The sequence below is a fragment of the Syngnathoides biaculeatus genome, chromosome 12, assembly GCF_019802595.1.
Source record: "Syngnathoides biaculeatus isolate LvHL_M chromosome 12, ASM1980259v1, whole genome shotgun sequence".
Lineage (NCBI taxonomy): Eukaryota > Metazoa > Chordata > Actinopteri > Syngnathiformes > Syngnathidae > Syngnathoides > Syngnathoides biaculeatus.
This window is the reverse complement of record NC_084651.1, coordinates 5138161-5162712: the sequence shown is the minus strand read 5'-3', so window position 1 is coordinate 5162712 and position 24552 is coordinate 5138161. Positions and strand designations below refer to the sequence as shown.

At 47.7% G+C, this 24552-nt stretch overlaps 1 protein-coding gene across 3 annotated transcripts in view; it reads left to right on the top strand.

Moving 5' to 3' along the window:
• The window catches only part of marchf8 (membrane-associated ring finger (C3HC4) 8), a 90565-nt gene that overhangs the window by 53213 nt on the left and 12800 nt on the right, over positions 1-24552 (top strand). For 2 of the 3 annotated variants that reach the window (XM_061837865.1, XM_061837866.1), the window contains 2 exons: positions 12903-12953; positions 21741-21820. In XM_061837865.1, the coding sequence (XP_061693849.1) occupies positions 12903-12953; positions 21741-21820 (131 nt within the window). Of the gene's footprint in view, positions 1-1122; positions 1488-12902; positions 12954-21740; positions 21821-24552 lie in introns of those variants that run through there. The other variant, XM_061837867.1, reaches the window with a different exon arrangement.

Genomic DNA, 24552 nt, shown 5'->3' with positions numbered 1-24552 from the left:
CCATTACCATGGAAACGTGGAGGCCCCATAGCTCAGTGGATTGGGAAACCAGGGGTCCTGAATTCGTATCTCACTGGAGCCTCTGCTCCCCGAGAGGGGTTGCGTCAGGAAGGGCATCCGGCGTAAAAACTGTGCCAAACAAATATGAGCGTTCATCTGAGACGGCAGGACAAACCGAAAGAAACAAACGATGGAAACGAAGCTCGAGATCATAAAAAGTTTGGAGAGACACCAACACTTTACGCTTTAATCGGTCGACCCTGGTGACAATTATTTAGGACGAAGGCCGTATTTTAGCGCTTGCGAAGGGTTCCAGTTCTATGTCGGATACAACGATCACAAAACAAGGTTCTTTGATAACTTGTCGAGATGGAGAGGATTGAGGACCAGGTTCCTACGCGATAGCGAAGCACAGCCTCCCCTTCTTCTTCTCCATCCACCTCTCACCAATTATGCTAAGTACATCATATGTTTTATTTCAATGTGTTTGTTTTTTTTTATTTTGTTGTAAATTCTGACTATCGGTGGAATCCGATCGCCACTGTAGGAACGGATCTCAGTCGTAGTCCGAGGACTCCCCGTATTGGAGTCTGCTCACTTCCGTTTCCAGTGGTTTAGGATACGTAAATACGGATCGCTTTGCGTACTTTATAGTCAACTGTATTGTCCGGCATACAAAAAAAAATATCCATGTCGTGCGCAGGGAGTCAGGAACGAGTGAACGATTCCAAAACTCGAGTCTTGAGTTTTTGTTTTTTTTTCTTTGGCCTGAAAAAAACGACAGCCACCGCGCCTCAAGCCTGCCGTCGATTGGCCGGGCAGTAGTGACGTCGTCTCCGAAAGGCTGACTTCCCCCCCCCCCTTCACGTGGTCGCAAGTGCGAAATGGTGACGGTGACGTTTGTGTGTGTGCGGAGGCTAATCTAAGGTTAAGCTTAATGTGGAGGAGCGAGGGAGTCTATTTAAAGGATGCCGCCTCCCTTCTCATGAATGATTGAACGGCGCTACGCCCCTCCCCCGTGTCATCGAGATCAGCTGGAGGAAGAATCGGCTCGGCCAATGGGATCAAGCTGCCGGATTGAGTGCGCGAGTGTGTGTGCACACAGCTGAGAGCCAGCCCGGACAAGCAGCAGCAGCAGCAGCTTCTGCGTTTGCTGAAAATGTAGGGCAGCCGTTTCACTTTCTCCTTTCCCGCTGTCTCGTCTTTTTGTTCTTTCGGCCGTGCTGCCGTATCCGCAGTCGCCACGGTGACGGCCGCCGTCGCCGCCGCGAGCTCCACTTCCGTATTTACCGAGGCTTTCCTCCTCCTCCTCTGCGTCTCGGCGAGGATTTGCATAGGGGGGTCATGTAAACCCCCCCCCTCGCCCCCTGTACCGAAATCAACCCCCCCCCCCCCCATCCCGAGGAACCATTGTCTGCGTCGGCGTGAAACAGAAAGGTGCGCCTCAGGATCAAGTCATGAATTCTTGTTGGAAAATTAAAATTCAGGTACGTTCCGTTGCTCGGTCTGTTCTTTTGTGTGTCATCTTCTAGTTCAAGACTGGGAGATGGTTATAAATAAAATGGGGGGGTTGTTATGTTGGGGCCTTCTTGCTTCCTGCCCCCTTGCCACAAATGTGTGGTTTTGCTCTGTTTTTCTCTTTCTGGTGGTGGGGGGGGGGGTGTTGCATCAGTACCACCAGCTATGTGTTCTGGTGCATTCTCTTTCTGTTTGTGTATCTGTCACATCCTCGATGTCAAAGCTTGACCTCCCCCCCGCCTCCCCGCCACTCCATCCCCCCCCCCCCCCCCCCATGCCCTTTACCCCGTCTTTGTTCAGGAGATAGGGTGCCACGGCTGAGTGAGGTTGCACTGGGTTCCGTCTCGAGCCCCTTTTTCCTTGCACGGTACCGACTTGCTGTATTGAGTATTTTAAGCAGCTGCTCAGCTGGCATTGAACGCAAAAAAAAAAGATTAAAAAATAAACACAGATCCTAGCGTTAGCTTAATCCGTCGCTATGTTTTATACGCTACAAGTCTCCACTTTGCTGCGACGGGTTGTCAAGCTTCTCTTGAATAAAATGTGTGTCCTGACCATGTCCAAATGCAGGAAATTCTGGTCAATTGTTGGTTGTTTCTGATCCAACACAATTCCCAGGCGCAAAGATCCCACAAAAGTGCACCAAAACACTCCTTTATTGTAAGTCCAAATAAAATCCGTGTCCTTACAGTAGCCAATTACAGGAGACACCTGTTCTGCTAACCTTAGCTTACCTGTTGTGCCTTGTATGCCACCATCCTTATGTTGTCGTGCCAAGCCCAAAGTCTCCTCTCGAATAAAATCTCTGTCCTTACCACCGCCAACTCCCCTGCAGTTGCACCTTCGCTCTGGCCTTTGCACTATGTCGTACTCCATATTCTCCACTTTGCCGCAGTCTAATCTCTTAATTTAAATTTTATCGTCCTACCGGGTTCAAAGTTTTGACTGATGACACTCGTTTGTACAGTTTTGTACTATTTTGAGATGGAAAGTCAAATGAACCAAAGTCAACTGAGCTGGCAGTGCCTCGACAAAGCGATCGGCGGGGATGACGAGCGATATGCCGGAGTAAATTACAAATATAAACAGACGTACTGTATGAAACTACACAGTCTCCACATTGCTGCAGCGAGGTCTCTCGAATAATCCTTACCGTGGCCAAATACAGGAGACCTTTGTTCCGCTCCATTGTTGTTGTTTGTCAGTGACCTGACTGACGCGTTCACTGACGCTTGGTATTCACACTTTCTATTATTTTGAGTGGGTAATGGCATGCTGAGCCGGGATTCCAGATATAGATGCTAACATTAGCTTCCCTAATTTCCGTGCACTAACTCAGGACTCTTCCCCGTTCGTGGTCTAAAGTGTTGCTATTGAGGGTCTTCGGACTCCCCCAGTCTCTTTACCGTGACCAAATAGCGAGACCCTCCTTCCCTACGAGTGTTTCTCCTCGTTAGCTTTCTGAATGATATCTTCCAACGAGGCTTGGTTGACACAGTTTCGACTATTCGAAATGGAAAATCAATCATAAGCAAGGCGAGTTGATATGAGCGGAGCTGCTAATGTCATTCTTTGAAAGAGGTCCGCATCTGCAGGAATCATGATCGTCACGTTTGATTGATACTTTAAGAGCGGACATAACTCTCATTCCTTTTAATAAAAAAGGCTGCGGAGCGAAGCCGCGTTAAGTGGTTAAATGCAGGATGCGTTTGCCCTCGCCATTAAGATAAACGCAACACGTAATGCACTCTGATGCGTCCAATGAAGTGCAATTTGTGTTTGTTTGCATCTTCAATATGACAAAATGAGCATCCAATAAGCGGTTTCTTGCCGTTGCCCCCCCCAAAAATCCACGAGACAGGATCAGATAACTCATCCACACGAAGTGAGGCGACGGAATCGAGTATTTTCGGGCTCCCGGCTTAGCATATCGCATCATCGACCGATGCACCAAATCGCAGCTTTGTGTCAAATCCACAGCTGGGGAGGAGGAGGAAGCGGAGATTAAGTCAGTCACATGTCACGGCACAGTTTAAAACCCGGCGAAAGGGAGGAGTGAGGAAGACCGGGGTGGGCGGCGCGTCGTGAGCAATCCGTTTTCAACTCAACAAGCCACGTGGTTTGTAGACAGAATTCATCAATCCGTTTTCTTTCTGAAGCACAACGCGTCGTTCCTCATTACTTTGAGGTTCAACATGGGGTCCTGGACCCGTTAGAAGTGTAGAACTTTTTAAAGAAGTATATCGAACAAAAACAGTGTGGACGCGCAAAAGCTGCTGTCGACCGCAGGTCATGTCACGTTGCCCGACCAGGCCCCGCCTCTTAAAGCCACATTCACGTTCAGAATAAGAAACTGGATGACAAGACGACTTCACTGCTTTGTCAAATCAGCTAATGGCTAACGAGATTTTTAGCATTTTTAGCTCTGAGATGACAGAAAAATGACGCTTATTTTGATTCTCCTGGAAAAAGCGTAGCGGTTAGCCTCACTACTAGCTTCGTCTATTCTGATTGCCATGAGTCTTAAAAGATTCACGCGAGCGATACTTTCAGCTTGGTGGCGGGGGTTCAAAGAACGAGGTCAACGGCATGAAGTGAAATTCCCTCTAGTCATGTTTGAAAAACTACGTAATTCATTGTCGGGACTGGAAATTTTAGCCCACCCCGACTGCGCGCAGATGACAAGACTGGAGCAAAGTGAAAGCTGTTAGCGTCCCCGGGCGGGCGCAGTTTTTGCATTTTCATGCGCCGGCTGGATGTTTTTTCTTGGCTGCTGTCGCGTGTCGACTTGTTTTGTCACAATTGGCTTTGGTGCATTTGAAGGCGAAGACGTTTCGCCCGGAGCCGTGTTTTTGTTTTAACAAGGCGGCTGTTTTTCGAGGGAAAATGTCGGGAGAGAGCCACATATCCATGAGGGAAAGTCGTGTTTTCTTTTCGCACTGCCATCTGGAAATCCTAATAATAAATTTGTTGTTGACGTCCACAGTGTGATGAGCTTTTAGACGCACAGACGCGGTTGTTGCTACCCGAAAGGGGAAAAACCGCAAGCTTCAAACTGTCAAGTAGTAAATAAAAATGAATGAAAATTAGCCGTTAGCTTGTGAAAATCAGATATTGTTTTTTTTTTTTTTTTTTGCGGAGTTGGGGTTTTGCTCCAAATGAATATAAATCTCAAAAAAGTAAAAACCCACAGTGGTTACTGAAATAAACAGATAATGAATTTAGCTATTTTTTCCATATTCCTGCCTTAACAATTTTTTTTCCTTTGCTTTTTTTTTTTTTTTTTTTTCCTCAACTAGTCTGGGACAAAAATGACGTTAACTCAAAATGTTGACATTTTGTGAGACGCGCACCAAAATCACGCGGTTTGTATTTTGGAGCACAGGCGACACTTTTTTGGCCCTCGGAGCGCATCCGCGATTTTATCGCAGGTTCGAGACGGGCGCGGTAAAAGCAGCCGAGAACAAATCGCCGCAATAGCACCGTTATTGTATTTCAATGCGGGTCGTTTTAGTGGTACTTGGAGAACGCCGTGGTTTTTTTTTTTTTTTTTTTTAGTGGTGGTTGTCTGCGCGTGAGAATCACTTTGCTCGATATTTCGTATTTCAGATGTTGCCGGCGCCTTTCAATATTCCCTGCAGGAATTTAAAAATCCTCCTGAGTACTGCGACTATGAAGAGCTATTCTAGTGTTTCGACTCTGAACTTTATAAAATTGAACCGTAAGACACGACACCTCTTCGACCCGGTCAGCATTTAACCCCTACCCCTCCGTCAGCCTCCTTTTCTCTCTCTCTCTCCGTCTCCGCTGGCGTATAATTGAGCAATTATATCGGCGGGGTTGCGCGTGTGCACAAACTAATAACGCATCTAATTAGCAGACACGGCGAGGGAATGATTTATCCGCGGCCCGACTTTGTGGCGAAAGCCGTGCGTCGCCGGCCGCGGCGTGCGCGAGGGGTGAGAGGGACTCCCGGAAGGTTTCCGATCTTTGTTAGCGTGGCACTTTTATTTGTCGCCGTTATTGAGACAGAGGGGACCGCTGTCATATTTGATAGCGTCACGGTCTCTTGTTCGGCCCGAAGTGAGGACGGAGGCCTGGATCCTGGCGACGCGCTGATGTAATTACACTGGTTCCACGTGTAGTGTATTTTGGCCAGAGGGGGAGTTATTTACCCACGTGAGGATGGGAGGAAACATTGCGGTTTGTGACTTTTAAAAGCCTCGAATTCGATTTTGATTTCCCCCAAGTGAAATCTTTCAATTATCCTAAAAATCTTTTTTTAAACAATAGAATCATCCATCCATCCATTTTTCTTGCTGCTTATCCTCACGAGGCCCGCGGGGAGCGCCGGAGCCTATCCCAGCTGTCAACGGGCAGGAGGCGGGGTACACCCTGAACCGGTTGCCGGCCAATCGCAGGGCACACGGAGACAAAACAGCCGCACTCGCAATCACACCTAGGGGCAATTTAGAGCGTCCGATTAATGTTGCGTGTTTTTGGGATGTGGGAGGAAAACCGGAGTGCCCGAAGATAACCTAAAACCCAAACTCCACACAGGCGCTTCTGGGATTGAACCCGGGACCTGAGACCTGTGAGGCCAACGCTTTACCAGCTGACCCTCCGTACCGCCCACAATAGAATCATTAAATTTTTATAGCATAAATTCAGAAAAATGACAAAAAAAAAAAACAAGGTAGCTTGAACGCAACACCACCTGTCAGTCCACTCAATGCTAATAACTAGTTTACGACACGTGCTAAGACGCCCAGAGACTGTTTTACCTGCGAATGTGCTGATGCTGTAGTCGAGAACAGGTCGAGTTTATGTATCCAATCCAGTGTGATGGTCTGAGCGCTCCCCCGTGCTGAATAGTCTCCTTGCGATGAATGTAGCAGACACTTACTGGGGAATGTCCCGGTCTCACAGATCCCCTTCTTCTACATAGAGAGAGCGAACATACGTTATAACACTCACCTTAAAACAAAAGTTGATTAAAAAAACAAAAGTTGTGTTCGTCTTTCCGAGACCTCCGTAGCGAACGTGAACGCTCGGCGACAAGTTGTCGAATGGCACATGTTGAAGCATGGAGGGGGATGTTTCAGACGGTTTACAAAATATGCTGAGGGAAAACAAATTTTTGGGGGTGGGCGACAAACCTTGGCAACAGAATTCAAAGGGCCTCAATGGTGAACAATAGACATCAAGGTTGCTCCCCGTGTCGGGTTCTCTTGTCGTACTTGACCAAAAATGGTTTGGTCCGGACCGCTGGGGCAGCTCGGTTTGTCGGATGGCCCCGTTTACGTGCCCGTTGAAAACGTCCCGCGTGCGTCTGGCTGCCCTCCTGGCCCGCAGCCACGCGCTCAACCCGTCTGCTTTTCATCCCATAAAGACGACTGCAAGGGGAGGTGGGGGTGGGAGATGGTGGTGGCGGGGGGGGGGTACAGGAAACTGCACAAAGACTGCGTCTGGGATGCTTGTTATCAGAAGGATCGGGTCAATACGGTGTTTCCTTCAATGTCTTCCTCTCTGTGAACGATTCCGTGTACACCGGCGGCGTTGTCAAATTACGTTTGATTTATGCGTCTTTTTTTTTTGGTAGTTTTTTTTATGCTGTACATGCAGGCAAAAGTCATCTTTTGACACTCAGGGTCATGCATTTCATTTTCTTCGGCACTCGCCCTCATTACGGTCGCGGGCGAGCTGGAATCTGCCGCTGATGTGCGTTTTTGATGGGCTGCTTTTTTTTTTTTTTTTTTTGCCAGCGCACAGCGCCGGCCGATCCCTGGCGGCGGAGCTTCTCTCAATCACGGCTCGTTGAGATAATGAATTTACGGAGAAATCAACATGACGGGAAGAGTGAGGCTACATGCAATTTAGTCCTCCAATTGAATTTCCTCCGCGCTCGCCGCCTCGTTTCTGTTCTTGATGATGAGCATCGTTCATTTCAGTGGAAAATTTGGATTGGATTTGACTGCATTTTGATTACTTTTTGGTGTTCATGTCATTGACCTTTATTTGACTGAGATTCCACAGTAAAGCGAGCGTATGTCGGGACGGACGCACTTTTGTTCCAGAACAGTCTTGGTTTACCCTCGCATATGTCCCAAAAACGGCCGTTTCGGATGCTGGGCCCAATCGACTCGTTTCCTCCATGAATTGATTAAAACATTCCCCGGTTCATTTAGAATTTTGTATTTAAAGCGTCCTTTTCATCGTATTGTTTACATTTTGACATCACGAGACCGCAGACAATTAATCAACAATAATTTCAGAAAGACATAGAAGTGGACCTGTATAGAAACTTGTCATATATATAACACCTATTTTGGATTTTTCAACAACTCTTGCGGTACTGAAGACAATGAACTCCATTTTCTACCGCTTCTCCGGGTCGGGTCGGAGGGGAAGGAGCTTCAGCGGGGATACCCAGACTTCCCTTTACCCGGCCACTTCTTCCAGCTCTTCCGGAGGGATTCCGAGGCGTTCCCAAGCCAGGTCTCTCCAGCGTGTCCTGGGTCGTCCCCGGGGTCTCTTTCCGGTGGGACGTGCCCGGAACACCTCACCATGGAGGCTTCCGGGAGGCATCCGGATCAGATGCCCCAGCCAGCTCGTCTGGCGCCTCTCAATGCGGAGGAGCAGCGGCTCGACGCTGAGCCCCTCCCTGATGACCGAGGTTCTCAGCCTATCTCTTAAGGGAGAGCCCCGACACCCTGGGGAGGAAACTAATTTCGGCCGCTTGTGTCCGGAATCTTGTTCTTTCCGTCACGACCCACTGGTGAGGGAAGGAACGTAGATCGACTGGTAAATTGAGCGCTTTGGCTTTCGACTTAGCTCCCTCTTTACCACAACGGACCGATACAAAGTCCGCATCACTGCAGACGCCGCACCGATCCGTCTGTCGATTTCCCGCTCCATTCTTCCCTCACTCGTGAACAAGACCCCAAGATACTTCAACTCCTCCTCTTGGGGCAGGATCTCATCCCCAACCCGGAGAGAGCAGACCTGGACGGTGGTCCCCGGGGCCTCCATCTGGAGCTGGGGCTTGATGGCGAGCGCCTGGTGGCCGGGCCTACACCCACGGGGCTCGGCCGGGCACAGCCCAAAAGGGTAACGTGGGTCCCCCTTCTCATGGGATCACCACCTGTGAGAGGGGCGTTAGGGGTCGGGTGCAATGATGTGAGCTAGGCGATGGCCAAAGGCGGGCAACTTGGCGGTCCGATCCTCGGTTACAGAACAGTTCGCCAGTGCATTCAAAAGTTTGGAGAGGTGTCGAAGACGTTCTTGTCTCGGAAAGTTTAGATTGGTCCTGAAATTTCACATGTAAAGTACCCACAAATTGTACTCTTGTCAAAGTACTAATAACAAATTCAGCCGCGTCCTTCCAAGCAAGAATTACGACAATAGGCTCACCGGTCGGAGGTGACATTTCAGTTGTCTTCCGCCAGATCCTTTTAGCGGGTTTCACATCAATTAGAAAAGTCGACTCCGTGTGGGGTCTTGTGAGCGAGACGGGTCGAACGCCGCTTGCGGTTATGTCGGATCGGTGAAACAATCGTGCGGCGGCGGTCCCCGGGGCCGCGTCGCTTTCCGCTAAACCAAAACAAATTAGCTCCTGGAAGAAATAGAAGTGGAGAGCGGAAGTGGGCTCGATGTAGCGGAGATAAAATGAAGTTTCTGCTTCACACACACACACACACACAAAAAATTACCCAAGTAAAAGTACGGAAAGTCTGGGGCATTAAATTAAATGATTTAAATTACTTGTAAATCCGTTGCCACGCGTGCGTGTGCCGGCACGTCACACGTTCAATTTGTCATCCGGCAACTGCGTCGATTCTCGGGCAAAAAAAACAAAACGCCTTTGTACTTTGTGTCCTCTTTAGCGGGTGACGCGGCCGTGGACGGGCGAGAGTCGAGATGTTCCGTGAAGCTCGGCGGATTCTTTGAAATGAATATTCCCCTTAACGCAAGAACGCGAAGCCTTTTTTTTTTTTTTTTTTTTTTTTTTTTTTGTCCCGGCGGAGATGAAAACGGAACTCGGAGGCCTCTCGCGACGTCTGCGATACCCAATTTTTTTTTTTTTTAGATTGGACGCCATGTTAGATAACAGCCGATTGAGCCGTGTGACTCTTTTGTCTAATCCCTGATTTTTACAGAAGGTCACTATTTTTTTGGGGGGGGAGGAGGAGGGGGCGGAGGGGTTTCTCAGAAAGTCTCCATTTGTGCTTTACTGCGTATTTGTCAAAGACCTCAGGATTAAGGACAAGCGCTAGTAATTTGTTCTCGCTCTTTACTGTCCATCTTCTGCAAAAAAAAAAAAAAAAATGCTTTTGAGCAGACTGTCCCAGAATAGCCATACGAGTAGTTATCATAAAACCTGCTGCGAGGTGAAGTTTCCATTTATGGAATATGGAATATTACGTTTGAGTCGGATCAAAGCTCACTATACTCCGCATTAACAGCTTCGTGTTGCCTTCAAAGACCGCCTACGGATATCCCGCTGGGTTTATGACGCTTGACCTTGGAACGTTCCGGACCAATTAACTGGAAAGTAAACACTGTTTTGTTGCGTGCGCAGTGACATTTGTATTAAAATATGCATTTGTTACGATACGGACTCGCGATGAATTCCTTTTTCTGAAAGAACCGCAGGAAGTGCACGGTGTTCCGTCATTGTTCATGATTTGCACACCTGCAACCTGCAGCCGAAAGGAAAAGAAGACGATATTTACAGGTGAAATTTATGAACACGTTTTGGAATCACAAATCAAGCGTAATGGGGGTTTTTTCAACCATTGTTCATGCTTGGTAACCCAAAAATGCCTTATAATATATCAACATTATCGCTTCTGACATATGACAATTTGAAATGTTGGGACACATTTTCACAAGAATCACGGATTTTTGACACCGATGATTTGCCTTTGCGGGCCACATGAAATCATGTGGTGGGCCGAATCTGGCCCCGGGGCCTTGAGTTTGACACCTATGCTCTAAAGGAAGGTACAATTTACTAAGTCATTAATTTTACTATTTACTAATAGAAACAGGGCAGCACGGTGGAGCAGCTGGTACAGCAGTGGCCTCACACTTCTGTGGACCCGGGTTCGATCCCGGCCCCGCCTGTGAGGAGTTTGCATGTTCTCCCCGTGCCTGGGTGGCAATTCTCCGGGTGGGCACTCCAGTTTCCTCCCACATCCCCAAAACATGCGACATTAAGTGGACACTCTAAATTGTCCCTCGGTGTGATTGCGACCAGTTCAGGGTACCCCGCCTCCTGTCCGTTGACAGCTGGGATAGGCTCCAGGACTATCCGTGACCCTCGTGAGGATAAGCGGCTAAGAAAATGGATGGATCGATATTGTAGTGTATACTATAGTAGTGTTACGAAGGTTTATAACTAACGTGACATCCTGGTTAATTTCTCGGCCTTATGGATTCAATGTTCTCATTAAGCTAGAAGTCTCTCTCTGAAATGCAATGTTTTAGTTGAACATCTCGGTGTGTAAATTTTAAAAACGTTATATTTTTGAGTTCAGTTTGAGGTGTCGGTTTTTACAGTGTACTGAACTGGGAGTGACAAACAGCTTGAGGCAAGCACACTTTGCTTCTTATTTGAAGACGCGCGAGAAGCGTGAGAACAGGCACTCGGGAATATTTGAAGTATGATGTGGTTAAATTTGTCTGCAATCTGCAGGAGGGATTTAAAAAAAAAAAAAAAAAAAAGCAGAAATCATGAGCAAAAAAAAAAGAAATAAAATGGGAGCCTTTCCTGGGCGCTTGAGATGTAACAAATTGCACTATTTGTGTTTTTAAAGCACCTCACACTGTTGAAAGTGTTACTAATGCACTCGTCTTCATATATTTAAAAAAAAAAAAAAAAAACTAATCTTGCGCTTGAATCCCGTTTATTAAATGCCATGTTAATGTACCCACCTTTACGCAAACGTTAATTTTGAGTTTGCGAACTGAACCGTGAGCCCAAAACTAGAGAATTGCACATGCCAAACCTGTCGATTGTGGATTTGACATGCATGTCTGTGGTTTCGCTTGTTGAGTTGACGCCATTTCCTTTGTAAGCAAAGGACTTTCGAAAGCCCGTGTGAAACTCGCCGCACGTTACGCAATCGAGATTGGGTCGTCGCTCGGGAGGCGCGCTCGGCCTTTTAACGGCAACGCTACAAGCGGCTCAGCGGCGCACAACAGCCGGCGGTTCTTCATCGGCCTGGAATCGGGCATCATTAGCGCCTCCAAGACACGACTTGGCTGCGATCAACCCCGCCCGTGTTCTCGTCTACTCGGCGTGTACTACCAGCTGCAAAAGTAGCGTAATTTCCGGCCTATAAGCCGCGACTTTTTTCACATGCTTTCAACCCTGCGGTTTATGCGGTGATGCAGCTAATTTGTGCATTTTTTCTCACGGCAGCAAGGGTGACTTGAGCGAAAAAGCTAAGAGTGAGACCGGTGCAATATATGTCTCGAAGAAGTCAGCCCTATTAGCGCTGCGCTAGCGTGATATTGCCGTGTCTCAGTGATTGTTACCAGTATGTTTTTTTTTTTTTTTTTTTAAACGGCCCTGTTAGCACGGCATTAGCGTTAACTCAGCGGCGCTAGCGTTAGCGTTGACATGGTGGCGTTAGCACGACAGCGCTAGCGTTAGCACGACAGCGCTAGCGTTCGCACAGCGGTGTTAGCGTTAGCTCGGCGGTAGCGTTAGCGTGGCGGCGCCAGCGTTAAACTCTGTGTTCGTTTTTTTTTTTTTTTTTAATATTTCGTGTTTCAATGTGGGCCCTTGAGGCTTTTACACGGCTGTACCCAATGGTATTTCCTTTACAAATGTACTGGGTGAGGCTTATAACCAGGTGCGCGCTGGAGGCTGCGCTCAGTATTTAAAAAAAAAAAAAAAAAGTAATAAGATGAAGAAATGCTAAAGTAAAATACAGATAGTTGAATACTAAAGTACACTAACAACGTATTTGGATTTGCTGTACACCATCAGCTTGGGCCAGACCATTTTGATTTTCCCGAAAATGAAGATGCACGCTGAGAAGTTTGTGCAAACTTATTTGTGGTCTGCTCTAGCTTCCACATATTTTAGTGGACATTCTAGTACGATAGTCTTCCTTTCACCGCATCCATTTTCTTGCAAACGACACAATAGTGCTTTATTCCTCCCATTCCTCCCCTTTTTCATGCAAAGTCAAACCCAAAATTGCATGGCGCCCGGGACTTCTGGCAAGGTCGAGATGCAAACCACTGGCGCTGCGTTTCCGACGCTATAATGGCCGCCTTTGCTTTGCGCTTCTCATTAGGAGGGAATAATAGCGTTGAACCCTGTTTTGAGGGTTTTTATTGACTCAAGCTGTCTTTGTCTTTTTCAGAATGAAAAGCCTCTGGGTCATTCGGCGAGCAGATCCAGCAATATATCGAAGGTAAGCACAACAAGTAGGCGCAAATACTCAAAAGTACGTAAATGTGCTTTTGAGGTTAAGGGCAAAGTGACAGACTCCCAACTGTAAGGTCATCTTAGGTTGAAATGAGTCCCACCGGTAGGAAGAAAAGGATCCATCCACTTAAAAAACTGCAGGACCCACCCGTTTTTTTCCTTGATAGGGGAAAAGGGAGTTGTCTATTTTTGTATTTTTTTTTTTTTTTTTTTGAGTGCATTTTTCCACCTCAGCGTGCACACCTCTTCTCCCCCAATGACCTCGGTCTATTTTCTCTCCTCCCTCGGAATCCTCCTGATCCTCTTAAGAGGATCAACCATTTACTTGCACTGAAACATGTCAGGGTCTTTTTAGCGCCGCGGCGCCAACGTGTCAGCCACGCGCTGCTCCCGGCTTCTTTTTTTTTTTTAAACGCAAGCGCGACGCACGCTTTTTAACGGCCGCACTCATTTTCGTCAGAATCATCTTTATTTGCAAAGTCTGGTAAACGCACCCAAGGAATTTGTCCCCATTTGCTGGAGCCGCTCTCGTACAACAACGGGCAGCCGCTGTGAAAAACTATACTTGGAGGACATAGATACACACTACATAGAGTCATTGAGCAATGAAAGGTTACCAGTTTTATGGCACTGCAGGTTAGCAGTTCGAATTGACTAGTGGTGCGGTCATCTGGAGCAGTGACAATTGTGCAAATGGTGCAGATAGATCTGAAGCACATGATTGGCTAGTATCAGTCAACAACAGATATGCAAATAGTGTTGAATCAGATTACTACAGTAAGTACACAGATAATGTGGTAGTGTCTCCATCCATCCATCCATTAGCTACCGCTCTTCCGGGTCGGGTCGCGGGGGAAGTCGCTTCAGCGGGGATACCCAGACTTCCCTTTCCCCAGCCACTTCCTCCAGCTCTTCCGGAGCGATCCCGAGGCGTTCCACACATAGTCTCTCCAGCGTGTCCTGGGTCATCCTCGGGGTCTCTTTCTGGTGGTCTCTTTCAGATGCCCCAGCCACCTCATCTGGCTCCTCTCAATGCGGAGGAGCAGCGGCTCGAAACTGAGCCCCTTCCCGGATGACCGAGCTTCTCACCTGTTCTCTAAGGGAGAAACCGAAAGCCCTGCAGAGGAAACTCATTTCAGTCGCTTGTATCCAGGATCTTGTTCTTTTGGTCACGACCCACAGCTCATGCCCATAGGTCAGGGTAGGAACGTAGATAGACGACTGGATCACCTCGTTAAATGAGTAGGAACGTAGCTCGACTGGTAAATAGAGAGTTTCACCTTTCGACTTAGCTCCCTCTTCACCACAACGGACCGATACAAAGTACGCATCACTGCAGACGCTTCACCGATCCGTTTGTCGATCTCCCGCAGCCGAGTGTGAAGCGGCTGGGACGAGAATCAGGACCTCCGAATCCGAGAGTGTGGTCCTCAGTCAGAAAAGGGTACACAGAGTTTAACGCTCGCGCCGCGCTAACATTTAACTCTTCCTGTGTACCGAGGCTTATAACCAGGTGCGCTAAAGCTAGCGCCGCATCATCGCGTGAACCGCAGGGTTGCAAGCGTGTGAACAAAGTCGTGGCTTGGAGGGCAGAAATTACGTGAAAAAAGTCTGTGATATATATTTGCAGGGGGGGGGGGCAGTGTAGCGAAGTAACACGACACGCAATTTCACACAATGTCGATGATATCCGATGCATGCACACGCATTTTGTCCATACACTGCTAAGATCGTTCACCTTCTAGAAAACCAGACGCTCAACTTCGACCACAGTTCCTCGGGCTAAATTGCGTTTAACATGACGCTAAGACTGAAATATGAGCAGGGATTCTCAGGTTTGCCAGTTATCGATCATAACCGGATGGCGCGTCTGCTAATCAGCAGCGTTTGTCGTCTCCGCAGGGACTCTCCAGGCACTCGCTTAAATGATATTGTTCTCATTGTCGAGTCTGGGAGAAAGGTTACTCTTGTCAAGCTCAGGAAATGAGCTGCACGGGGGGATTATCTTAAAACAAATAATCTCTGCCTTTTTTTTTTTTTGTCTGAAAAATGTGAGCCAAGAATAATTATCTCTGTTCACGGATGATATCCCGCTGGGTCATCTCGGGGATTTTCCACGTCACAACAATGAGGCGCTCTACAGCTGTCACACTAGTGGAGAAAGACAAGGTGCATTTTTGGGGTGTGGGCGTACGGTGAATACTCGGTTCTCCAGCGTCTCTGTTCTCGAAAAAATTTCTAGATTTTTCTTTGCTTCTGTTTTCGAATGAAAATCGGTACTCGAACGCCTGCGACAAGACCCGGAAATAACCAGCTGACTAGCTGACTATCGATTCGGTGTTCGAACAAAACCATTCTCGAACCGCCTTCTGGAACGGATTGTGGTCGAGAACCGAGGCTGTGCCGCCAACTACGTATTACGGTTGTAATTGTGCCGGATAACCGGCAATGTGCAAAGCGGCTCATGTTCTTATGTAGTAGGGAGGAGGGGGAGCTTCGCAGTTGAGTCGTCATTCGCACGTTTTCAGCATTTATCTTCAAAGGTGTTCGATGGATTCAGAAACAAATCTCTGATTTCAATTCACAGGGTCTTTAAAGCTGTAACTGCTGAGCCCGTCTGAACTCTGTCGCAAAACAAAACGGCAGCACCCGTCTGTCAAATGATTGAAGGTGTGCTGTCTTTGCGCATATTGTCAGGGAGGGTTGTTGCTAACCAAAACAGCAGCACCGAAAGACTTGAATCACTGAGGATTCCTTCCGCACGTTGTTGTCACGACCGATCGGAACGGAGGTAGGACCCAAATGCAGGAGTCGGGAGACGCAGGCGGAATTCGGGAAAAACGTTAATTGTTCCGAGGTCGGGGGATCGGGCAAGCAGGAGTCGGTACACGGTTGTAAGCGAGTATTTATCGTACATTATGTGCAGACATAAATGAGTTAACTGGCGCTTATCACTCTTTTGCTAACAAAAACAACAGCACAGAAGCATGTAAAGAAAGTATTAATTTTACGCCATGTGGGTGATTAGCCTTCCTTGTTGACATGTGAAACTAATACCGCCCTGAGCCTTATTATTAAAAAAGAAAAATGTTTTTTTCCTAGGGCTCCTTGAGTTTTGTGTAGCATGCAAACGCATAGTAGCCCTGCGAGACTCCTCGAAGAGGACCTCGAATTTTGATGCAAAGATTTTCATATTTCCTATCCGCCCAAGACTGCAAAATCATTTATAATGCAGGTCAAGCTTGTTTATGCGCTGGCGCTGCTTAGTCAGTAAAGATGGAACGCGAACTCAATTCCAATAGAAATTTCAGATGCCGACTGAATGCTATTGACGCCGAGTCCTGTGGAAAAATCATTAACGTGCTGACTGAAAGCTTAATTTACAAATAATTGCTTTGATGGCTGATCTTGAGACGTTATATTTTGCTCGCGTGTATAGTGAGCCCCCTTTTATTATTATTATTATTATTTGCTTTAATTCAGAACACGTGACGGTGCTAATTAGCTTATGTGGACCTTGTCAACCCGGAGACAGGATAAGAAAGATATACTGTACATGTAGAGAGTCTCGGTTTCTCAGTAAATTAGTAATATTCTACGCAGAGGATCAATAATATATAATTGTGAATCATATTACTTTGTCTGCCTCAAATTGTTGTTTGTGTTCAAATATTCTGTATAACACCACAACATGCTACTTGTTAGTTTTTCATTGGGCTAACGCTAAGATAGCATACTTCAAAGCTTCAAGTTATGCGTTTGTTCAATAATACACAACGTGAAATTGTGTTATGTTTGGTTGGACAGTAACTAAAGCGAAAAAAATGGGCCCAGGGACAGCTCATATCTTGAAATATTCGTATGTCGCGTTCCTAAAAAATGCTAACAAGAGTGCGATGTAGCAGGTACGCCATTGTCGCCGTATTTCCAATGGGGGAAAATATTTGGAAGAAGAATGTTGTCGGGAGTGCAGGAGTCTGAGTAGTCCCCCCCCCCCCCGCCCCCCTCCTCGGTGTTCTGCCAGGTCAGGAGGCTTATCCACAGCCTGGTGTCGGGCACGGCGCCAGGCATGTGTGTCTCCGTCGGAGGGTGTTTGTTTGGGATGGGCGAGGAGGGCAGGAATTAAAGTATTACACTGGTCATAAAGTCAAAGCGGGCGAGCCGCCGCCGCTCAGCAGGGCGATGTTGGGCTCCCGCCAAACATCTGGCGGTGGCTCTCCAGATTCAGTTTTTTGCAGTTTTGCGCGGCAGGGTTAGCTTTTCGGTACATCGGCTGAGTCCTGTTTTATTATCCATCCTTATTATCCATCATTTTCTTAGCCGCTTATCCTCACGAGGGTCACGGGGAGTGCTGGAGCCTATTCAAGGCGGGGTACACCCTGAACTGGTCGCCAGCCAATCGCAGGGCACATCGAGACAAAACAGCCGCACTCACGATCACACCTTGGGGCAATTTAGAGTGTCCAATTAATGTTTTTTCGGGATGTTTGTGGAAAACCGGAGTGCCCGGAGAAGACCCACCCGAGCTCGGGGAGAACATGCAAACTCCACACAGACGGCGCCCGGGTCAAACCCGGGTCCTCAAGACTGTGAGGCCAACGCTTTACCAGCTGCGCCACCGTGCCGCCCAGTTATATATAATTTATTGGATACATAATTTTTTTTACTTGAGTACTCGTCGATTCAGAGTGTCAGTTTTGAAAATCCCATCTTCCAATTATAATGAAAATCTGATTCTGAAAATCTGAGAAATATGGATGCCATGTGTGAGTTATTGATGCATTTTTATTCACCGTTGTTTATTAATATTCATATTAATGTTCATGTAAAGCTATTTTTTTTTGCATTTGTGTTTACATTTCAGTGGTCTCATGAGATTTTATTTATTTGCACATGAAAGCATCCTTACTTTTCCGCCAAATTCCTCACCGTGAATTATATTTGCTAGAATATTCCAACCTTATATATTATCATGCTGCTTGTTTATTTACATTTGAATTATTTGTTTTTATTTATGTATTTGCAAGCCATGCTGCAGGCTGTCCTGATCTGGAAGCGGAAAAAAAATCATTAACTGGTCCCGAAATGTATTTAGTTGAATTTCAAAAGATAAAAAAATTCCGCTCTATTGAGTGTATTTTTTTAATAATTTAGTGGACAAAAGGGTGTTGCGAGAAAACCAGTCCATCTTAGATTAATGAGTACTTGTTCATAAATGTGCAATTTTTTTTGGTCTTAATTGTTACATAAGCGGCTTTGGTTTGGCTCCCGACGTCGCGGTCAAACTGTCGCCGGATACCGATTTAGGTGTCTCGGGGGGGGGGGGGGGGGCACGTTAATGGTCGACCAATCATACCAAAACGGCTTCCTCGCCGCCATTTGCAAAATCGCCCGCTCCTCAAGTCGTCTCATGAAAGTGTCACTGTGATTTATTTTTTAATTTTTTATTTTTTTTCCCAGGAACGTCTCGGAGCTACATATTTTATTTAAAATCATTACCGAAACCTCGTACGACGTGGCGACATATTGCCGTCGTCAAGCAGGTGGCATCTGCCTCATGCCCCCCCACCACGACCCCTGGAAGGGCTAATTATGCTTGGGAGACATATTGCATAATGCTGTTATGCTCGTTTATTAATTGGGAGGTGTTCATTCGGGCGACGAGCACAATTCAATTCTAAAGCCGCAATCAGAACCGGCACGGCCCGTTATCGCTCACCAGAACAATCTAGAGACGAAGGATATCAAAATAAATGGCGGACTGGCTCGCCAGGGCCTCCCGCGCCGTCCGACGCCAGCCCGACCCGTCTGCGCGTTTGATGTGTTTCCAGCCGACGCGAGCGGGCCACTCGTGTCACGCTGTCAGCCGGGTCCCCGTTTCAAGCTGCGTCGTTTCCGCCTGCGTCTTTAAATATAGCAGCCGTTGCGTAACGTCCATTTGCATGACTGAGCTTACCTCGGGGGGGGCTCCCAGACGACAACCCCGACGACGACCCCATCTTACGGACCGCAGAGAAATAAATATCGGATTTTGATGAGGAAAATAGCTCTTGGGTGGACGGGGAAGAACACGACAGCGATTGCAGGCAATGCACCTTAAGCTCCGCCCCCTTAGCCACGTCCCACAAGCTTCCAAAACGACGACTGAACAGAACAGGTTTGAAGTCGATTCTCTATCGCGGATTCCAGATAATATTGCGGTATGTTTCTCGCCAAATGCGTCTGACAGGATATTATGATTTTGGACGGAGCGGGACGCAATGTCATAGTTACGACGAAACGTTGGCGATCGATGCAAAAAAATGTTTTGACGCCTCACAAATTTCATATTGAAATCCAACAGGATAAAATGGTGGAATCGTACTGCGCGTGTAAAGCAGGGTGGGTACTTTTTACTTGGAAAGATCACGAGTAATATTGTAATCTTTAGAAGTGAGCTAGGTTGGATTTTGTACATTCAAACAATGGTGATGAACTCAGTCAGTACCGTCGTCACCAGATGGAAAAAGTTTGACTTCGCTCGTAATGGAAGCCAGCGCTCTTTTCTGAAAAGTCTGATGTGATACACATCGGGAGATAAACATTTCTCTTGCATGACGTGGCGCATTTACGTATCGCTAACCCGACTCTTCGGCATAAAACACGACACACTTCGTTCGGCTGGTCAGTGATACGCAAACAAAGTGAAAGTTGTTCTCCTGCAATGTCTGAAGTACTGATAATAATTCAATCAAACACAGAGAAGATACTTTTCCCTCACTTACCTTCGAACATACAGCCTTGTGTTTGTCGATATTGTCCACATTAAGTTGTACGTGCGCTCTTCCGCGAGGCTTAATCCGTCGTAGACACTTCGTCAACTGTGTTTTTAGGCTTTGGAAAATGAATCGACCGGGCAATTTCATATTTGTACATTGTGTATCTTATTTTATATTTTCATATTTTGCACGTTCCCCAAGCGCATCTGAGAACCATTGTCTTCATAACATTAACTTTTCCAAGCGCACACTACTGACCACCAGCATTATTTGTGGGACAATACAACGAGAGGGGCGTGTCAATTGGCTAATATTTTACGAGTCATTGACAGGTCCAATCTTCGATCTTCATTTGCAAAAATCACCTTATCGCAGAGGCCTGACGTGTCTTCGGGCTGTAAAGTGCGTTGTAAACACAAAATAGGATTTCAAGAAAAATACGGTGCTTCTTTCATGGATGGATGGGTGGATGGGTGGTTGGTAGATGGATGGAGAGATGGGTGCGTGGGTGGATGGATGGAGAGAGAGGTAGTTGGATAAGTGGTAGATAGATAGATGCGTGGGTGGATGGAGGGAGAGAGCGAGGGATGGATGGATGGGTGGGTGGTAGGTTGATGGATGGAGAGATGGGTGCGTGGGTGGATGGATGGATGGATGGAGAGAGAGGTAGTTGGATAAGTGGTAGATAGATAGATGCGTGGGTGGATGGAGGGAGAGAGCGAGGGATGGATGGGTGGGTGGTAGGTAGATGGATGGAGAGATGGGTGCATGGGTGGATGGATGGAGAGAGAGGTAGTTGGATAAGTGGTAGATAGATGCGTGGGTGGATGGAGGGAGAGAGCGAGGGATGGATGGATGGATGGGTGGTAGATAGATAGGTGTTTGGGTGGATGGAGAGAGAGAGAGAGATAGATAGATAGGTAGGTGCCGGGGTGGATGGATGGATAGATAGAAATATTAGAAGAGCTGGAGAAATTTCTGGCAAGTATTGGCTGTGTCCGACACACGAAGGCAATCTCCATTCGCTTCCGTGGTCGCTCGGCGGTCCAGAGCGTTTGAACCTGTTACAATGTGACAATAAATACAAAAATTCCATTTTATAAAGACCAAAGTGCTCGGAGTGGCTGCGAAAAGCCCTGCAATTTCAATTTCAATTAGCTGCAGGAACTTCTGGCAAGTGCTGGCTGCATCCCACAGGTACATGTAACCGAAAATAAACAAAGGATTTAAAAAAAAAAAAAAACTGGAAAAAAAAAAAAGAGCGTAGCGGTCGGGGAGGCACTTCTGGCCCGTACTTAGAACAAGCTCGACAATCCGATCTTATCCCCAACGCTCTTCTCTCCTCGGGGTGTGAACATTATGTTATGCCGTGAATAAATGGATTGGCAAAGTGCTCCAGACAGCCTGCTGGTCCCGGGGTAAACCCCGCGAGGATTCTCCGCCCGTCTAAATGAGAAACACCGCCGCGCGATTTATGATTTTGCAAATGTGAACGCGCGTCATTGATGGACAGGCTGAAGGGCAGATCGCGTGACATCACAGCCGCCTATCGATCAACGTCAGGCCGGGAGCTACGAAATGTCGGCCCGGTCGGGTGATGAAATCAATAGCTAATTAAGTTTTTGCGCCGAAACGATCGGGGGCCCACTTTTGGATTTTGGCATCGGCGTCTGACCCCGCAAGCCGAGGTTCTCCATCTTGTAGACGCGAGGGATCATTTCACGACTACGTCGCTGCCGGCGTTACGCTGTTTGCGGTCCGGCTGAGGTCGCGGCGGTCCTCCCGGAAACTCTTGAGCGAGTTTCCGACGCGGTCCGATTGGTCGAGAGTTATTAAGTCATGGGACGGAAGCACGTGTACTGTATTTATGGCAAAGGGGGCAGTATTTACTGTATTATTCATGAATCCTTTGGCTTTGTATTTATAAACATTAACAGATGAAAGTACGTGTGAATAATTCATCTGCCGTCTTCTGTGTACGCTTTGCTGACTCCGTCGTCGTTGCCCGCTCGCAGGCCGGCAGCCCGACTTCAGTCAACGCTCCCGGCAGTTTCTCGAGAACGTCGGTTTCTCCCTCCAGCCAAGACATCTGCAGGTACGAACCTTGTTGCGTGTCGTTTATAGATATGTATATATATATATATATATATATTTTTTTTTTCCCTGGATGGACCTGAAATGCGCTGTGACCTCTCCTGGTAAATTTAACTGGATCTTATTTCAACTTTTGAATGCACGTGTCCAACTATTTGATGTTTCAGTCCATCAAAAGAAATAAAACTCTTATATTTAATGTTCTATTTAATAAGAACAAACAGTAATGGCATAATAAAATAGAATGATAAGAATTTGTGGGTTTTTTTTTTTTTACCTCAACTCTGTGGACATGGTGCTGAACGACTCCTCGGGAAGTGACAGTAATGTCCTTTGCAGAGGATAAAGAATATATGCCCATTGCCTGTATGTTAAATATGTATACATATGTGTTCCAATAGCAATTGCTCAAAGGTGTTATAGCTCCGCAACACCGGTGCTATCCATTAGTCTGTCTCGAACCGCCACCGGGTGCCACAAAATGGCCTCCATCGATCACCTAGACGCCGAGTCGAAACTCCTTCCGGTACGCGAGAACAATCTGATACTCACGACAGAATGCTTCAGTGCGACCTCGCCGGACATCGTAATCACGAAATGACAAGGCGAAAAAAAACGTCCGAGATAGCTAGTCGCCCAATCCGAAAGACAACTCGATCGACGCTATCGCAACTCCGTTCGGGCTGGCGTCACAAGGTCGTCACTTCTTCAACTGTGCTCAAAAACCGGCGGAACGCCCCGGGGCGATGCGGTTCACTTTCTGGACCTTGATACGGAATAACGACCGTCGTACTCGGCTACAACAACAACATAAGCTCGTCTATGGGGTTGGGCACCGTTTGTTAGCATTTAGCAAAATGGACTTAAAGACGAGCTTCTATACCAGGGGTTTCAAACTCGTTTTCGGCGCGGGCCACATTGCAGTTACGGTTTCCCTCAGAGGGCCCTAATGACAAAAAAAAAACAATCTTTAATTGCCTCATCATATTTACACGTCAAATTTATAAACTACTTTTTAATCGGAGATCAAGTATAATGGGGTTTTGAAACATTATTCATGTTTGGTAACACAAAAATGCTTATAATATCTAGCGGGCCGCATCAAATCGTGCGGCGGGCCAGATCTGGCCCCCGGCCCTTGAGTTTGACACCCGTGTTCGATACGCGCGTTCGCCATACAGCCGTATTTTAAATTTCATTTTCAACGCAAAAGAATGCCGCTACTGTGGGTTTTATTTAGAAAAATTTGCAATTTGTGTCCCTTTTATCTCAAGGCACCGCAGTATAGAAATAAAAGTCAAGACTTGGTCGGAAATGCGCCGTTCATCATTGACGTTGTGGGGGGGGGGGGAAACCGCTGAACAGTTTGACACGTGCATCTGAAAATCAAATTTAAGTTCGCCTGGAAAGGTTGTCGTGCTTTTCGAGGGTCATCTTGAACTCGGGCGAGCTCAGTGAGGCAAGTCGGCATAGCACAATTTTCATTTTTATTTTTTTCAAAGCGTCGGGTCATTCAGTGCCGCCGGATTTCAGTGTCAGTACCCCCAACCTTTTTTTTGTTTTGTTTTGTTTTCTCTCAAATCTCCATTCTTTTTGTTTTTCTTTTTCTTTTGGGCTTTCCCGTTCCCCTTTTCCTTGCGTCCTCCACCGCTACGTGTCACACTACATTGCCATTCAACACACGCACAACACGAGCAGTCCGGACGAGGATCGACAGAAGCGGACCGCCGTGGTCCTCTTGGCCCCAAACGGGAAAAGCGCCGAAGGCGGCGGCGGCGTCGCGGTGACCACCGTCTGCGCGGACTCGCCGCCCCCGTCCAAGCAGCGGGACTGGCTCTCTCTGCTGCGGCCCCCGGGGGGCCCGCGCCCCCACGGCCCGCTCCGTTTCTCCGTGTCGCTCAATGACGTGGGCCAACGCGTGGACGGGTTCTACCGGGGCCTGCACTTCATCGACCGCACCTGCTCCGCAGGGGAGCTGGAGACCGAGGCCGGGGACGACGCCCCGTTACGGGGCTCCGTACCGAGGGCGGCGATGAACGGCGGTCCTCCCGACCCGGCTCGATTTTTCCCGCCGCGCCCCGACGGCTACAAGTACACGCCGGGCCCTTCCGACGCCGGCCTTCCCGTCCCTCCTGCGCCAGACCACCCTCACTGCTCCCCTAGTGCCAACTTCCTCCGCCTTCTCCTTCCTTTCTCCCGATCCTCCACCTCGTGGAGCCTGCCCAAGTCCTCCAGCGCCATCTTGGAAGGCAGCGAGTTGGAGTTTGCCCCCGAGGAGATGGCGAAGGCCGTTAGTTTGGCGCCGCTCTGCTACATGGACGAGGACAGCGACCTGGACCGCTGCCCGTCCCCCGTGACGGAGAAAACAGAACCGCTGTCGCCCTTTTCGCTGTCCGCTGACTGTTGCAGGTGGGTGACTCTCCCCTGTGACGTGGTAGAGCGAACGCCGCCCCCCCCCCCCCCCGACCCCGTGAGGCAAGCGGGGCGGTAGACGCTTCCTGTAGCACCTGCAGACGCACAGTAGAAGCCGTAGAACACACAAACACACACGCTCATTAGTCCTCATTTATGTTTAACCAGATTATCCTTAACAGAGGGTCCTTGACGGTTTATGATAATATGCAGAGTTCCTCCATGATAGAGTCATATCTCGACTTGCGTGTTTAATTCATTAATCTAATAATTTTGTGGGGAAGGGAGGTCACGCTCAGCTGCTAGCATATTAGCACTTTT